At 36.3% G+C, this 17,780-nt stretch overlaps 2 protein-coding genes across 2 annotated transcripts in view; one reads left to right on the plus strand and one right to left on the minus strand.

Moving 5' to 3' along the window:
* Positions 1 to 13,220, plus strand: part of EXOSC9 (exosome component 9) — a 15,016-nt gene extending 1,796 nt beyond the window's left edge. Inside the window, exons 4-12 of the mRNA XM_017497602.2 lie at positions 1,391 to 1,423; positions 1,531 to 1,696; positions 4,211 to 4,293; positions 6,608 to 6,740; positions 8,211 to 8,299; positions 9,770 to 9,916; positions 10,401 to 10,585; positions 12,576 to 12,654; positions 12,972 to 13,220. Coding sequence (XP_017353091.1) covers positions 1,391 to 1,423; positions 1,531 to 1,696; positions 4,211 to 4,293; positions 6,608 to 6,740; positions 8,211 to 8,299; positions 9,770 to 9,916; positions 10,401 to 10,585; positions 12,576 to 12,654; positions 12,972 to 13,056 — 1,000 coding nt within the window. The 3' untranslated portion in view covers positions 13,057 to 13,220. The remainder of the gene's footprint in view (positions 1 to 1,390; positions 1,424 to 1,530; positions 1,697 to 4,210; positions 4,294 to 6,607; positions 6,741 to 8,210; positions 8,300 to 9,769; positions 9,917 to 10,400; positions 10,586 to 12,575; positions 12,655 to 12,971) is intronic.
* Positions 12,651 to 17,780, minus strand: part of CCNA2 (cyclin A2) — a 7,877-nt gene continuing 2,747 nt past the window's right edge. The window contains exons 3-8 of the mRNA XM_017497588.2: positions 17,153 to 17,265; positions 16,739 to 16,962; positions 15,508 to 15,715; positions 14,969 to 15,082; positions 14,211 to 14,344; positions 12,651 to 13,861 (exon numbers count right to left, since the gene is read on the minus strand). Of these exons, the coding sequence (XP_017353077.1) occupies positions 13,813 to 13,861; positions 14,211 to 14,344; positions 14,969 to 15,082; positions 15,508 to 15,715; positions 16,739 to 16,962; positions 17,153 to 17,265 (842 nt within the window). The 3' untranslated portion in view covers positions 12,651 to 13,812. The remainder of the gene's footprint in view (positions 13,862 to 14,210; positions 14,345 to 14,968; positions 15,083 to 15,507; positions 15,716 to 16,738; positions 16,963 to 17,152; positions 17,266 to 17,780) is intronic.

Below are 17,780 nucleotides of genomic sequence, written 5' to 3' on the forward strand. Positions count from 1 at the left end.
TTTTTTTTTTTTTTTTTTTTTTTTTTTTTAACCCCAAACCACATGGAATGGAGAATATGCCCAAAATTCTTAATCTTAGGATGAATATTATTGATTCATGGATCCCAGTATCTGTTCTTTTATTCTCAGAACTTTAGTTAACTCAGTTTTGTACTGGTTCACTTCACTTCAGATGTGATACCCTTAGAACTTTGTGCCATCTCTCTGTCTCTGAAGGGACAAAAAGCATTATATTTAAAGGGTGAAAATAGTAACTTAGATTCGTGTGTAAAATATTTAAAGAACTTGTGGCTTTTTCATATAATCTCTCATTTATTTTCTTTTGTTACCTACATGAGTTCATAGAAGCAGGTAGTTTTCTTCTTTCATGCAGAACTCAAGAACAGATGAAATACTTCATTTTGATAGATTTATCGATTTACACAGGGCCACACCATGTCAGTAGCAGGGATAACTTTGGAAATCTTAGTCCCAGTAAATTGTGCTGCATTAGGATATTAGAATTGTATTATTATTATTATTTTTTTTTTTGAGACAGAGTCTCCCTCTGTTGCCCAGGCTGGACTGCAATGGTGCAATCTCAGCTCACTGCAACCTCTACCTCCCCTCTTCAAGCCCTCCGAGCAGCTGGAACTACAGGCACCTGCCACCATGTTCAGCTCATTTTCCTATTTTTAGTGGAGACAGGGTTTCACCATGTTGGTCAGGCTGGTCTTGAACTCCAGACCTCAAGTGATCCACCTACCTCAGTCTCCCAAAGTGCTGTGATTACAGGGGTGAGCCACTGTGCCTGGCCAGAATTTGATTCTTGATTAAGGTATTTTGACAAGCTTTTTACTCCACAGAAATCATTTAGCTTTCCATATTCCATACCTAAGTATAATACTTTGTATTTGCATTACTTATAAGCTTATTAAAAATACCACAAAACCTAAAAGTTTAACTTTTTAAAATTAAAAAAAAAAATTTATTTATTATTTTCTCTTAGGGATAGGGTGACATTCTTGTCCAGGCAGGAGTGCAGTGGTGTAATCATAGCTCAATGTAACCTTAAACTCCTGGGCTTAAGGGATGCTCTTGTCTTAGCCTCCCAAATAGCTAGGACTACAGGTGCATGCCATTTCACCTGGCTAATTAAAAAACATTTTTTTCTGTTTGTAGAAATAAGGTCCTGCTGTGTTGCTCAGGCAGGTCTCCCACTTTGGCCTCCTAAAGTGCTGGGATTATAGGTGTAAGCCACTGTGCCTAGCCTAGGGTTTGTGGTTTTTAAATTAACAAACATGATAAAAATATCATTAGATTTGAGGTTAGGAAAATCTTAGTATTAAATATTAGAGTGGTTCTGTTTATTTAAAGTATGTGTTTTACTGTTGTTAAATGACTCACACAGTATTTCAGATGTTTGGCTTAAAATTTCTAAAATGTATTTTTTGTTGACAAACTAGAAGGAGTAACTGCCTGTTTTAACAGGAAGAAAAAATTTGTACACGATGTTACTTTTCCTGATAAATAGCCACTGATTGTAATCAGGATTTATTTGTTTAAAATTCACTTTCAGGTTTGGCAAATACGTGTAGACCTACATTTATTAAATCATGATGGAAATATTATTGATGCTGCCAGCATTGCTGCAGTCGTGGCCTTATGTCACTTCCGAAGACCTGATGTCTCTGTCCAAGGAGATGAAGTAACACTGGTAAGCTCTTATGTGACCAGGATCCTTGATATGAATGAATGAGGAGTGTCCTAAATGTGCAGGCAACTTGCTTTTAGTGAAGTTATGTTGCAGATGGCAACTTGGTTGGTTCTAAAATTTGTTCATAAGACTAAAATTGCACATGGTCAAAATTGCCCTTGAAATCTCTTACATTTCCTCTATTGAAACATCTGTCAGTAAGAACATACCCTAGCCTGGTTTTCCAGAATAGAATCGATGACTCTTTTGGACTGAGCATTAAATGAAGTGGTTGACTTATGTTTAGGGGCCATATGTGTGAAAAATACATGACTCTCAGCACAGTGAGTTGCTTACCCTCCAAGAGGCATGCAGTAGCTGAAAAGGACTGAGGAATCAGCAGATTTATATTTGTCTCCAGGACTTTTGTTCATTAAGCAAAGAGATGGCAAAAGTCCATCAGAAATACGTGGAGGGCTTGTTAAAACATACTGCCAGGCTCTACTCCTAAAGTAAAACAGTGCTAGGACTTAAGAATTTGTGCTTCTAACTTTGAATTCTTAGGTAATACTGATGTTGCTGGTCCAGGGAGCACATTTTGAAAACCATTGACCTATGTTGTCTTTATGTTTTGTGCTGAGTATGTCAGTTTTGATTTATGTAAATTACATGCTAGAGGCCAGGCGCGGTTGGCTCATGCCTGTAATTCTAGCACTTTGGGAGGCCGAGGCAGGCTGATTGCCTTAGGTCAGGAGTTTGAGACCAGCCTGGGCAACATGGTGAAACCCCGTCTCTACTAAAATACAAAAAAATTAGCTAGGTGTGGCAGTGTGCACCTGTAGTCCCAGCTACGTGAGAGGCTGAGGCAGGAGAATTGCTTGAACCCTGGAGGCAGAGGTTGCATTGAGCCGAGATCGCATCACTGCACTCCAGCCTGGGGGACAGAGCAAGACTCCATCTCTAAAAAAAAAAAAAAAAAAAAAAAAAAAAAAAAAAAAAAAAAAAAAAAAATTACATGCTAGAATAATGAAAGTACACAAGTGCACTGTATTTACAGTTTGAGTCCTGAACTTGCAAAAGAAAACATCAGATGCCCAAATTTTTTAAGCAGTGATTCATAATTTTGTTTCTGGGCAGTAGACTGAAGCAGAACCATTAAAAACTGAGGAGTAGGGACAAAGGTTTGTTAACAGTAGTGGTAATATTCTTTTAGAGGAGAGAGTTTATATAAGGAAGTAAAAAAAAAAAAGTAGAGAGCGATTACTAGACTTGAAAAATCAATTAAGGAATACTGTGATGTTTTTGCTAGTGGGAATGTAAAATGGTACAGCCATGTTGGAAAAGTTTGGCAGTTTTCTTAAGTTTTAAGTGTAGACAACATTCTATATGCAGAAAAATAACAATAGAAGAAAATACTCCCTTTTTTTTTTTGGAGACAGGGTCTCATTCTTTTATCCAGGCTAGGGTGCAGTAATGTGATCTTAGCTCACTGTAACCTCTGCCTGTTAGACTCAAGCAGTCTTCTTGCCTCAGTCTCCTGAGTAGCAGGGACTACAGGCATGTGCCACTCACCTGGCTAATTTTTGTATTTTTTGTAGAAATACAGTTTCACCAAATTGCCCAGGCTGGTCTTGAACTCCTGGTTCAAGGGATTCTCCCACCTTGGCCTCTCAAAGTGTTGGAATTTCGAGTGTGAGCCACCATGCCCAGCTGGAAATACACTTCAGCAGATTTTGACCTTGTCATAATAAATTACAATGACTTAAAATTAGGGGAAAAAATATTCCAGTAATTTCATTCCTAAGAATCTACAGGAGGAATAAGAGATTATTATGTTCATTCAAAGACTTGAATGCAAATGTTTATGGCATCATTTATTAGCCAGAAACTAGAAACAGTCCAAATGTCCAGCTGGTGAATAGATAAAATGTGGTATCAATAATGGAATACTGTTCAGTGATGAAAAGAACTGAACTACTGATAAGTGCTCCAAGGTACATGAAACATGCTAAGTTGAAAGAAGCCAGGTGTAAAACATTACAATTTTTTTCCCCCATTTATATAGAATGGTCAGAAAGTCAGATTTATAGAGACAGAAAGAAGATAAATCAGTGGTCGTTTAGGGCTAGGGTAGAAGTACACCAAACTCCTATGGACTACAGACAGATTCAGAGGAATTTTGGGGAGTAATGGAAATGTTAAAAAAAAAAACTAGATTGTGGCTATGGGTCTGTAAATGTATCCATAACTCTGCATTTACTAAAAATTGAATCATATACTTAAAATGAGTGAATTTTATCGGATGTAAATTATACGTCAGTATATTTTTGAAAAAGCTTTTTGAAAAAGTTGCAGTTTGAGGAACGTGAGTGGCAAAATCAAACAGGTAATTATTAATATAAAAGAAGTTATTTGGGTACTCAAAGGATTAAAGGAACTTCATTTTTTATTTTAGTATTTAATGTGCAAGGTGATTTTTTTTTGCATGTTCATAAATTAGTGACTATAATTATTAAACATTTTCTTTTGAAACAGTATACACCTGAAGAGCGTGATCCTGTACCATTAAGTATCCACCACATGCCCATTTGTGTCAGTTTTGCCTTTTTCCAGCAAGGGTAAGCCTCACCTTGTCATGGGCCAAAATTACAAATGCAGCTAGGAATTTTATTGCTCTACTCAAATGTCATGTTAACATTAATATTCTTTCTTTGTAAGGGCATTAGTTGACAAAGAGCTTTCTCAATAGAAGTAACAAAACACTTATACTATGATGAAGATACTTCCTAACATTTTTCTTTTCATGGCGTACTTAAAAACTTAGGCATTTACTATGGCATGGTAGTGTCTTATGTTTCCTAAGGATGTGCAGGGGTTAAGAGAATTATATGCTAGGCTCTAATTTGGGAAAGTTGGGTAAGATTTACTCTGAGTTATTGGAAGATAGGGGCCTTTGGAGCATATTAGATGGAGTAGTTCTAGAAGTGAGTTACAAGGGAGGAAGAGTCACAAACTGGCAGAAAAAAAAATCCAGTGTTCTTCAGTTTTCCAGCGGTTTCTTTACTTTGCTAAATCCTCCTGTGGCAGAACACTTGGAGTTTTTCAGGTCCATTTAATCGTACTTTCAAATGAAAACTTGAGCCTTAAATTTCTTTAGAAACAGGGGAGATAAAAATAAGATGTTTCACACAGTGTTGTGCATAAGGACTAGAGAAAAACTTTCAAGTTTTAGTCATTGTAGTATAGAGTTTCATCAGAGGTAAATGGGCCAGCATTGTCCAGTAGAAATAAAATGTGAACCATATATGTAATTTCCTTTTTTCTTTTTCTTTTTTTTGAGATCAAGATCTGGCTGTGTCACCCAGGCTGGAGCACAGCAGCATGATTTTTGTTCACTGCAGCCTCTGCTTTCTGGGCCCAAGCAATTCTTCAGCCTCAGCCTTCGGAATAGTTGGGACTACAGGCGTGCACCACCATGCGCAGCTAATTTTTGTACTTTTTTCAAAAAAAAAAAAAAAGATTTTGCCGCATTGCCCAAACTGGTCTGGAACTCCTGAGCTCAAAAGTTACCTGGCTCAAAAGTTATCAGCCTCCCAAAGTGCTGGGATTACAGGGATGAGCCACCATGCCTAGCTGTTTAAGACAAAGTCTCCCTCTGTCACCCCGGCTGAGTCCAGTGACATGATCATGGCTCATTGCAGCCTCAATCTCCCAATCTCCCAGGCTTAAGTGATTCTGCTGCCTCAGCCTCCTGAGTATCTAGGACCACAGTTGCACACCATGCACATCTAATTTCTTTATTTTCTGTAAAGATGGGATCTCACTATATTGTCCAGGATAATCTCAAACTCCTGGGTTCAAATGATCCGCCCATCTCCACCTCCCAAAGTACTGGGATTATAGGCCTGAGCCACCATGCCCACACCCAGCCTTTGCTATTTTTTAAACAGTTTTTTATTTTTTGTGATAAGGTTTCACTCTCACCCAGACTGGAGTGCAGTGGTCTGATCATAGCTCACTGCAGCCTCCAACTTCTGAGCTCAAGTGATCCTCCCACCTCAGCCTTCCAGGTAGCTGGGACTACAGGTGTGTGCCATACCTGGCTAATCAAAAAAAAATTTTTTTTTTTTTTATAGAGACAGGGTCTCACTTTGTTTCCCAGGCTGGTCTTGAACTCCTGGGCTCAAGTGATCCTGCAGTCTTGGCCTCTCAAAGTGCTGGGATTACAAGTGTGAGCCACTATGCCTGGCCTCATATATGTAATTAAAAATTTTCCAGTAGTCACATTAAAAAGTTAATGTTTATATATTTTAATTAATATATACAAAATATTTTCATATTAAGGAAATAAATTAATAATCAGTATTTTAATAATTACTCATGAGACAGTCTACATTCTTTTATTTCCACTAAGTCTCTGAAATCCAATATTTTACATACTTAGTTTGGGCTGGTTACATTTCAGAGGCTCAGTAACCACAGATGACTATTGGCTAATATACTGGAAAGTGCAGAAATAGACTATTTTTTTTATGAGCCATTAGCAGAACACAGTAGAACTCTGGAGTACAGGACATTAGGACAACTTTAAAGTTAAGCAAATTAATATTATCTTAGTTCTTATTAATAAGCCAGAAGTCATTTGATCAAAGAAATAGCATTAGATTTAGATTACATATGATTTAAGCAAATCCAATCTGAACTTAATGTGATTTCATTGTAATAACAAGAGATATCCATTTAGCATTCATTTGTGTTCATAAACAGAATAATTTTCTTGTTTCTTTCCCCATTTCAGTGACCCAAATCCATAGGCTCAGACCTTTATTCTCTGTTGACTTTATTGATGCCATCTTTTAAAAAATTCATTACCCAAGAAATGGTAAGCATTTGATCTCAGATTTGTTCAGGTCCATTTAACATTCATTTCAGAACATATTTATTGGTGGATCCCAATGAACGAGAAGAACGTGTGATGGATGGCTTGCTGGTGATTGCCATGAACAAACATCGAGAGATTTGTACTATCCAATCCAGTGGTGGGATAATGCTACTAAAAGATCAAGTTAGTGCTTTGATTAATGTCCCATTAAGAATAGGTTGCTTCTCTTTAGATGCGTTATCTTGTCTTTTAACAAAAATCCAATGTGAATACTTCCAATGATTGATTCTAGGATATGTTAGAATCTGGTTTCGGTACTATCACTATTAAATACATTGTGTAAACTGGTGGCTATGAGGTATCCTCCTCTTTCCTCCCTTGCTGCTCCCATGTCTGTTCTGGTAGAGTCTGACCCTTCCAACTAGCAGGAGGGTCCAGGGAAGAATAAGATTTATATACCTATTAAATAAAAATAAAAAAAACGGCCGAGCATGGTGGCTCATGCCTGTAATCCCAGCACTTTGGAAGGCCAAGGGGGGTGGATTACTTGAGTTCAGAAGTTCAAGGCCACCCTGACCAACAATGGTAAAACCCCATCTCTACTAAAAATGCAACATTAGCTGGGTGTGGTGGCTGGCAGATGCCTGTAATCCTAGCTACTTGGGATGCTGAGGCAGGAGAATCATTTGAACCCAGGAAGTGGAGGTTGCAGTGAGTCAAGATTGCACCATTACACTCCAATCTGGGCAACAAGTGCGAAATTCTTTTTGAATAAAAAAAATTAGCCGAGCTTGATGGCGCATGTCTGTGATCCTGGCCACTAGGGAAGCTGAGGTGGGAGGATTGCTTGAGCCCAAGAGGTGGAGGTTGAGTGAGCTGAGATCATGCCACTGCATTCCAGCCCAGGCTATGGTATGAGATCTGTCTCAAAAATAAACATTTTTTAAAAATACATGCAGTAGTAGAAATTATGTAAAAAGACAGTTTTACTTTTAGAATTGGGGTATAATTGGCAGTAGTTCTCAAACCCAGCTACATATCAGATTCACATGGGAGCTTTTAGAAAATAGATCTCCATATAGCATATAGTATAGGTGATTAAAAGCTGCTTTAGTTTGAATTCTAGCTCTGTCCTCATACTAGCTGATCTTGGGCAAGTGATTTTATATCTTTGAGTCTCAGTTTCTTTATCTGTAAAATAGGGAATGATGTTATTGTCGACACTTCGTTGTTATAAGGATATAAAGATATTGCAGTGTCTAGCATATATTGTGTGCAATTAATGTTAGTTTCTATTATCATCATTTCTTTACCAGCATCACAACTACTACCCAGATTCCTATTTCTGTAGATTACCCAAAAAGAAAGTAAGTTAGTGCATCCCTGAGCATATATGTATCTGTGACCTCTTCTATGGTATCTTTTATACTGTTATGTAAGAAAATTTTCATGTCTGTTCCCTTAATGTGATAGTCCTTTACATATCTTAAAACACCTTTCACATCTTGCCTTAATCTGTGTTTACACTGTATTATTTTCATGTTTAGAAAAGTCAGGCTTAAATTATAAAGGTAGAAAATTTCATAGTTTTAGTTTCTTTAGAGAAAACCTTGGTTTATTGTCTTTAAATACAGAATTCACTTTTATAAATAGGTTTTGAGATGCAGTAAAATTGCTGGTGTGAAAGTAGCAGAAATTACAGAGCTAATACAGAAAGCTTTGGAAAATGACCAAAAAGTTAGGTAAGTAACTTTTCCATAACTACAGTACATGGTCTTTTATTTTTAGTTTTAAAGTTTTTATTTACTTTTTTTTTTTTAGTATAGGCAAGCTTTATTATATATGAACTTTAGAATACCAATTTCGCTTAAAATTAATTCATTAAAAAGTGTAAATACTACAGTATAGATATGTTATCCTAAACTCCAAAAGGTAGTGAAACTCGTAACAGATATTGCTACTCATCTTTGAACAGCTACAATAAAAGTATTAATGAAACTGGTTCCCAGACAAGTATGTACCGCTTGCTACTGTGCCTTAGGGAGGAGAGGGTTTTATAACATAGGTATTTATTGATTCAGTTACTTGTGGATAGTAGCTCCTTATTAACACAGCTAAAATTAGGTACATGTTTTTTACTTTGTGTGGGAGCTGGTGACTCTTGTCCGTTTGTTTTTTGAGAGGTATCTTTAAAGGCATTGGCATCAAACCCGCTTATTGCAAAATGCATCACAGATGGAAATTTAAGCCTGAATTGAGTACAGAATTCCAAAACAAAGAGGAAGGACCCTTCTAAGAGCACAGAGGTCTTCATTGCTCCAGACTCCCAAGACACAACACAGGGAACAGGAAATGGCCCTAAATGGTCTTTTAATATATTTTTTTGTCTTAAGGATCTTCCTTGCAAAAGGGCAACCATATAAATTTCACACTTGATCTTGTTAATCTAAAGTATACTATTTAGTGTTTTTTGAAAGTTGATTGGACTTGTTTATTACATTTTCTGCAATTTAAATAAAACCTATATTGAAAAGTCACATAAGATTTTGTTTTTCTTTTGAGACAGTCTCACTCTTTTGCCTAGGCTATAGTGCAGTTGTGCAGTCTTGGCTCAGATTCTGTTGCCTCAGGCTCCCGAATAGCTCAGACTACAGATGCATACCACCATGCCTGGCTAATTTTGTATTTTTAGTAGAGATGGGGTTTCACCATGTTGGCCAGGCTGGTCTCAAACTCCTGACCTCAGGTGATCCACCTGCCTGGGCCTCCCTCCCAAAGTACTAGGATGACAGGTGTGAGCCCTTGTGCCTGAAGACATAAGATTTTTCTTTAAAAGTTAACATTTTCTTAGGATAAAAATAATCTAGTAACCCAAATTAATGGAAGGAAACATTGATTCCCGTCCATCTCTACTTCTTATTGTGCTATCTTGAGCAAAATATATAACCCAGCATCTCAGTGTCCTCTTCTGTAATATGGGATATTAACATTATCTGGTAGGGCTGATTTGATGGTTAGATAATAGAGTATTTTAACCACCTAGCACATGGTCTGGCTAGGTGAGGCATAGTAAATTGGTGAGGTTAAGTTAGTCAGATAAACTCTCTTTCAGTATTTTTCACCAAACGATAAAATAATAGTTTTCCCTTCCTGTCTTGTATCCAATCTTCCTCCTCCTTCCTTCCCACTAACCTCCCCTACCCCCAACACAGGAAAGAAGGTGGAAAGTTTGGTTTTGCAGAGTCTATAGCAAATCAAAGAATCACAGCATTTAAAATGGAAAAGGCCACTATTGATACTTCGGATGTAGAAGAAAAAGCAGAAGAAATCATTGCTGAAGCAGAACCTCCTTCAGAAGTGTATCTTTATTTGGTGGTTTTTGCAGTAACACGATTCATAACACTTGGCATTATAATATTAGGCTATATGAAGGGTGTGCATACTGAAATTTTGTAAACACTGTACTTTGTTAGAAAAACACTTAAAATACAAGATAGTGATGTGAGTACTATTATGTTGATGGTATAACATTCAACTTTTTTTCAGGTGTCCTGCAAACACCAGATTTTTAAGGACCAATTTTAATTTAGTATTGTAACTAAAATGTTGAGAACCTGTCTCTTCACATTTCTTACTATTAACTGCATCCATAAAATATTGCCTGAGTTAGTTTTCCTTCTTCATTGTTCAGCCATCCATAGTGTAGGCTCTAAGTTTTTTTTCCCCTAGGAACGTGAGGCACACTTGAATCAGTCTTACAGGAAGAAAACTTTTATTACCATCTTTTTCAACAGTCCATCAAATAGCTGTAGTTTTGTTACTCGGTTTTCTTAACTTGTTAAGTGTTTCTAAACCTGTGCTATGGACTCCTGGAACTGCCCAAATTGGAGAAGGAGTAGAAAACTCCTGGGGTGATCTTGAAGACTCTGAGAAGGAAGATGATGATGAAGGTGGCAGTGATGAAGCTATCCTTCTTGATAGTATAAAGATGGACACTGGAATAGAAGTCTCTGATATTGGAAGCCAAGGTAGGTGACACTATGGCACACTTATTACTATTTATTATAGTTATATAGAATATTACCATATAGTTATATATAATGCACAAAATAAGTGTGTATCACTATATATAGTAATAGCATATTAACTATATATAGAGATGTATACTAGATATATACATGGTCTTTTATTTTTTTTTAATTTTTTTTTAGTATAGGCAAGCTTTATTATATATAAAGGATATAGGACACAATATGGAGAATTGTTATATATAGGGATATAAGTATTGCTTTTTTAGAGGGGCTAAATATTGTGATTTAAATTTCAACTAAATTATGACTAACTGCAATTCTAATGATACTAGTAGTGGTACACTTTGGCATAAAATGATAGTGACATTTTTAATTTAAAAAATTTTATATATGTATTTGGGTCAATTTTAAGGGAATGAGTTTAAGATCTTATTCTTGCATGCTGCCTTTTTTTGTAGTTTCTAGACTGAAACAAAAAGCCCATCCCATATTATAACATAATACTGTCTAAATAAAACACTCTGTGATGATAGAAACCTTCTATTAAGTATCTATGCTGGTATAGCAGCCACTAGCCCCACGTGGCTATTGAATGCTTGAAATGTGGCTGGTGTTACTGAGAACTGAATTTTAAATTTTAGTTAAAATTAAGCAGCCACATGTGGCTAATGGCTACCATACCAGACACTGCAGTATTAGAACATAAATTGTACAAATGACTAGAATACTGGTAGTCCTAGATGTTTCATGCATTCTGAAAGCTATAGAACTGAAGAACTTGTTTTTATGTATGGTTATATTTGCTTGTAAAAAAAGCAATTTCTTGCCAGTGTATGTAGTAAGAACAGAAATCCTATAAGGATCTGTGAACTAGGCTGGCAGGGAAAACTGAAGGCAATATGCTTAGTAGGAATGTAATGCAAATACTTCTTAAGGAGATAAATTATTGCTTATGAACATTACTAGAGCCTAAGCTTTTTGTTTAATTATTCAAGTAAATAGGTAAGGAAAGAAATTCCTATTGATTGAGACCCTTATTCAACTTTCCCAGTGGTTACTTCTGTTTGGTATTATTCTTCCAGAACTTGTTCCAGATATTTATTTACTCTCTGTGCAGTGATGTAAGCAAATGCTGCATAGACTTGTATAGCACTGAATATAACAATTCCCTTGTTGTTGAAGATGTAAGTAAGTTGTTTCCATTTTTTCACTGTTATATTTTCAACTGAAAATAATGAAGGTGGACCTATGAACAGGAGAAACCAATTGAAAACTAAAAATACAAAGAATTGATGTGGGTTAATTCACATCTTATATATATCATTACAATGATCAGGAGAAAAACGGGCAAAAGATGTGGAGCAGTTCTCAAAGAAAATACAAATGGCCAGTAATATTTTTTCATGGTCAGTTTTGGTAGTAATACAAATAAATTTTTTTTTTAAATGACATGGCCTTTTTTGTTACTGTATTTTGGGCAATGTTAAAAAATACCAGCAATGCCAAAGGTATGTGGGAAATGGGTTCTTCTTTTATCTCTTGAAGTGTCAATTGGAACTATTTCTGGAGGAATAAAGTAGGGCAAACAATTCAGTTGGCTTCACAAAAGATGATATATACAGTTCCCCCTAACTTTCCTATGATGACATGTGCTAAATTGTCACACCATTTAAAAACCGATAGGAAATAAGAGTTTAAAGGAACAAGTGTTACAGATGAGTTCTAGAGAGCCCTAAGAAGCTGATTTAAAGAGAAAAGAAAGCCTCCACCTGAAGAGTAGCATGGGCTGGCTCTCTGTTATAGGGAAATAAGTTACTCCTGACCTCAGGTGATCCGCCTGCCTCAGCCTCCCAAAGTGCTGGGATTACAAGTGTGAGCCACCATGCCCAGCCCTGGAAATAAGAGTTTTAGAACATCTGATAGAAGTAAACTCATGTGGAAATAAATTTTCCAAGATTAACTTTTTTTTTTTTTTTTTTAAACAAAAATGCTCCCATAATACTCTCAGATAGTGAAGAAGAAGAAATGATCATTTTAGAACCAGACAAGAATCCAAAGAAAATAAGGTAACAAATTTCTGGTTTATTTCAAATGTGTACATATACTGAACACTTCTAGAGGTTTGCTCTCTGGTTTTACTCTCATCTTGCCACACGACTATAAACAAAAAGACTTCCCTTTTTCATTAGACATCCATCTGTTCTGTGATTTACCTTGTGACTTATAAAAATTAGGATCTAATTCTGAAAAACTCTTTGGATATCAGTTTTACTCATAGCTGACACATTTTATATCCTATTGGAAAAATAAGAAATGCCTCTTATTTCAATAATCCAAAACTTAACAAGCATACTCTTAGTAAATTCTTATTTTATATTCACAGAACACAGACCACCAGTGTAAAACAGGAGAAAGCACCAAATAAAAAGCCAGTGAAAAGAAGAAAAAAGAAGAGAGCTGCCAATTAAAGCTAACAGTTGTATATTTGTATATAACTATTAAAAGGATATTTATTCCATTCTAACAATCCTGGGGATTTTTTATTCACAAATCCATTGTAAAATCCAGCAGGATTTTTTAAAATGGTTTTTTTGTTTTTAATGGTATGCTTTGAAATAAACCTTCTGGAGCATTTCTTGTCTGTTAATTTGCACATAAGCTTCCCACCTCTCTCCTGCTCCCAACCTGTTGAGTTTACCCCACAAAACTTAATCAAGTTTTACAAAGAGCCAAAGTCTAGGGATCTCCACTCTACTGGTAAGTACAGATTTATTCCAGATATGCTTCGATTATGCTCAAGTCAGCACATTAATCCAGTTGCTTAGGAAAATGAATGTCAGAATTTGAGAGTCTGTTCCTAAAACTAATTTTAGAGGAAGACTTTTCACTTTCCATTACAGTAAACCAAATTAACTTTTCTAAGTGAAATCCTAAAGAAGTTAAATTTGGCTTGCAAAGTTTTCCAAATCAATTTATTGTTATAATCCTGAGAGCTGGCATCATTAATACTTTAAGAAAACCACTTAAAATTAGCCAAATATCTAAGACAGATACATATACAAAAGATATACAAATTAAAACCATTTAAAAAGTAATGGATACCATAATTTGTACTTTGCCATAACTTCTGTATTCAGAAATGATTGTAAAAACCTAAGTTAAAAACTATACACCATATACTTTGAGTGATTTACATCTTAGAAAGCAAAGGCAGTCTTTCATTGTTACACATTTAGTGTCTCTGGTGGGTTGAGGAGAGAAACACCATGATACCTATAAGTAGGGGAAAAAAACATTTTTAGTAAACATTCACTGGGTAAAGAAGATCATGGAATAATGTATGTGCTCATGTGTTGGAAACTAAAAAATGCTATTTCTATCTGACCGAGTTGATGGTTTTAGAAACATTGTCTAATCCCTGAAATACACATCTGTGCCCCTTCCTCTCCCTTCTCCCCCAGACCCAAGGCAGAAAGCATTAACTACAACCTTCGAACACATAACCAGTTAAGAGAACAGATTCTCAAGGAGGCTATGGAAGATTCATGAATAAAGTTAGAATGTCAAAGATCTCTGAATTATAGTCTAGAAAAGTAGCTTCAATATCCAAGTTAATTCTTACTTTGAATGTTTGTACTTTTCTCTTATTGACTGTTGTGCATGCTGTGGTGCTTTGAGGTAGGTCTGATGAAGGTCCATGAGACAAGGCTTAAGACTTTCCAGGGTATATCCAGTCTTCTGTACTAATGATTCAGGCTACAGAGAAGGGAATAGAGAACCCCTGAGTTTTGCTTTTAGTAACGGACCCCAAACAGAGTTAACAGTTGGCATTAAGTTTATGTTATATTCTAGTACTAATCTTTAACTCTTCCAACTAGTTTTCTCAGGCCACTATTCCATCTCTGAATTCATTTGTTGCTGCTTTCCCTGCCAGCAACAGATCAGAGGCTTTTTAAAAAGTTCACCTTTCAATCCAAGTTACAACTAAGCTTTCCACCTAACAAACAGATGCTGTACAACAGGTAACATGCCTTAAACAGCATATAACCATCCCTCAGTATACAGGAGGGATTGCTTCTGGGACCCTCCCCAAATATACCCAAATCTGTACATAACTTGAGTCCTGTAGTCACCCTTCCATATATATGGGTTTTGAATCCCCTGAATACTGTATTCTCAATCCACATTTGACTGGAAAAAGGTTCATGTATAAGTGGACTCACACAATTCAAACCTGTGTTTTTTCAAGGGTCAACTGTATATATTTGAAGTTTTTCCAAGTAAGAACATCTAGGCAACCCTCAGTTTTGTAGGGCAATTATTTAATCTGGCACAGGCATTTGATTACAAGGTAGGTGTGTGAAGACTGTAAATACATACCCAGCTTTGTCCCGTGACTGTATAGAGTGCTAAATGAAAGGCGGCTCCAGCAATAACTGATGGCAAATACTTCAGATATGGGTCAGCATCTATCAAACTTAATTCTCCCAAAAACTGGAATAAAAAATACTTTATGATCACAAGAGCGTCTAGAATTCAAATCTCAAATCCCTGCCTTCTAATTTTTTCCTACCTTTGATAATGGCTCTGTAGCAACCCTAGAAAAAATATTTCACAGCCTCATCTTTAAACAGATTCACCATTTTAGTGTTTTGCTCCATCCTCATTCTGTATATTCCCTCATTAACTTTTAAAAAACAACTATTCTGACAACCCATTCCCAAGACTTCATCCTTATACCTCCAGTTCTAGTGCTTTCCTGATATAGATTATCTTTTACCAGCAGCAGGCTTTCTTCCATACCGCAGTATCAACCTCCCTCTGAATACTAAATCTCTTTCCCACTACTGTACAAAGGAACTAGGACCTGCCCCTAATTATTACCTAAGAATCGCCATTCAAAATGAAAGTTAACTCACCATTGCTAAACTTTCAACTTTGCAGTTTGCAGGCTGCTGATGCAGAAAGTATTGGGTAAGAAACTGATTTATTGTTGGAGCAGCTAAGTCAAAAGTAAGGACTTTCAAAACTAGATGCTCCATTCTCAGAACTTGTTTCTTGGTGTAGGTATCATCTGTAATGTACACAAACTCTGCTACTTCTGGGGGGTATATTTCTTCAAACTTTCTACAATAAAAAAAGTTTTAAGTAATCAGTCCTAAAAGAGAAGCAAGCTTCCTTATCCCAATTCTGAAATCCCATTAGCAGAATATATGGAATGAATCCAAAACCCACACCAACTGGATTTCCAGACACTTGATCATCATTTCTAGCAGAGACTGGATAGCTAAATGCTAATTAAAAGGTCCAAATCAATGAGGCACTTTTGAGGTATTTTCCCAGTTCAGTCAAAGGAAGTAAATGAAAGGCATGAGACTTCTCAAGATGGAAACAATCCAGAGTTCACCAAGTAGCTGAAAATTTAGGAAATACAAGTCCTAAGAAAACATATTTTGTTTTCATTTTTAAGTTTAGTTTTCCCTTTTTTCTTTTTTTTGAGACAGAGTCTTCCTGTCACCCAGGGTAGAGTACAGTGGTGCGATCTTAGCTTATTGCAACCTCCAGCTCCCAGGTTCAAGTGATTCTCCTGCCTCAGCCTCCCTAGTAGCTCAGATTACAGGCTTGTGCTATCATGCCTGGCTAATTTTTTGTATTTTCAGTAGAAATGGGGTTTTGCCATGTTGGCCAGGCTGGTCTCAAACTCCTAACCTCAAGTGATCCACCCATCTCATCCTCCTAAAGTGCTAGGATTACAGGCATGAGCTACCATGCCTGGCCTTTACTTCTTAATGAAAGAGACACTGCTTATATGCCAGAAAGTACTTTAATATTGGAAGGAAAATGTTTTAAAATTTGTAGAAAGTACTTTAATATTGGAAGGAAAATGTTTTAAAATTTGTAATCTAGTGTACTATATATAATGTAGACAGTCTGTTTTCATTCAAGGAATCCAGATAGGGGAAAATTAGGGTTCTAGATTAGAACACAGTTTCATCCTACTCCACTCCAAGCCCTACCACACTGCCATCCCTAAAGTAGTCACTGACTCTCTGCCTGGTATAATATTAAAAGGTCACCATTAAAAATCAATTTCTTCCCTAAACAAAAGGTAGTGATAACTTTTAATCAAACAAACCTAGGTAGACTTACGAGGCTAACAGCATAGCAGCAGTGCCCACAAGCTGAAGCTTTCCTCTCAGCACGGACATGGACGAAAGGAACCTATCAATGTAGTTCACAGCCAAATGCAGGGTCTCATTCTGTAGTTTATATTCTTCTCCTACTTCAACTAGCCAGTCCACGAGGATAGCTCTCATACTGTTAGTGATGTCTGGCTGTTTCTTCATGTAACCCACTTTAGGTTTACATTTAACCTATTGAGAAAATTATTTAGTAGTGTTAAAATTGCAATTAGATTATTTTATCATGAATTAAGAGAGGCTACATGCTATAAACTTAAGTGTATCATTAAAATAATTCATTAGCAGTTTAAAAACAAACATCCTCTTAATTTCATTTAGCCACATTTAACAAATATACAAACTGGATTCAGAGAACTTTTACCTCCATTTCCCTAAGGTATGTGTGAATATCCTCATGGTAGTCTGGTACTTCATTAACACTCACTGGCTTTTCATCTTCTAATACAATTGACATGTCCATAGTATGTGGTGACTCTGGGACAATTCAAAAGGTATGATCAAATTAATTGTTTGATTTGTCTATTTAGTTTAACAGCTAAAAATGACTGCCCTTGTAAGGAATCTTATATTAGCAAAGCACTTATTTCATCAAACTAAAAACAGCTTCTCATGATGAAATATGTAGAATATTTTACCCTAGTCTTAGTATCTCTGTACATATATCTTTGGGATGATATTAGTTAATGAGGAAAAAAAATACATTGGTAGGCCCCTAACAGGAAAACGAGAATCATATATTATCTTAAAGTATTCGTCTTCCATTACAGAAAGGAGCAGATGGCATGGTGGTTCTGTTAGGATAGAGCACTTAAAATCCAAGTTGTGAGATAATATCTAAGATTTGCCCTAATGCAAATCCCAGAGTCTGACATATACAAAGCCCAATTAGGCAATAGCTAGAATCAGTTTAATGGTCTCCATTAACAAGTGTTATTAAGAAATTAGGTTTGTTGCCGGGCTCGGTGGCTCATGCCTGTAATCCCAGCACT

Source organism: Cebus imitator, unplaced genomic scaffold (genome assembly GCF_001604975.1).
Source record: "Cebus imitator isolate Cc_AM_T3 unplaced genomic scaffold, Cebus_imitator-1.0 Scaffold233, whole genome shotgun sequence".
Classification (NCBI taxonomy): Eukaryota; Metazoa; Chordata; class Mammalia; order Primates; family Cebidae; genus Cebus; species Cebus imitator.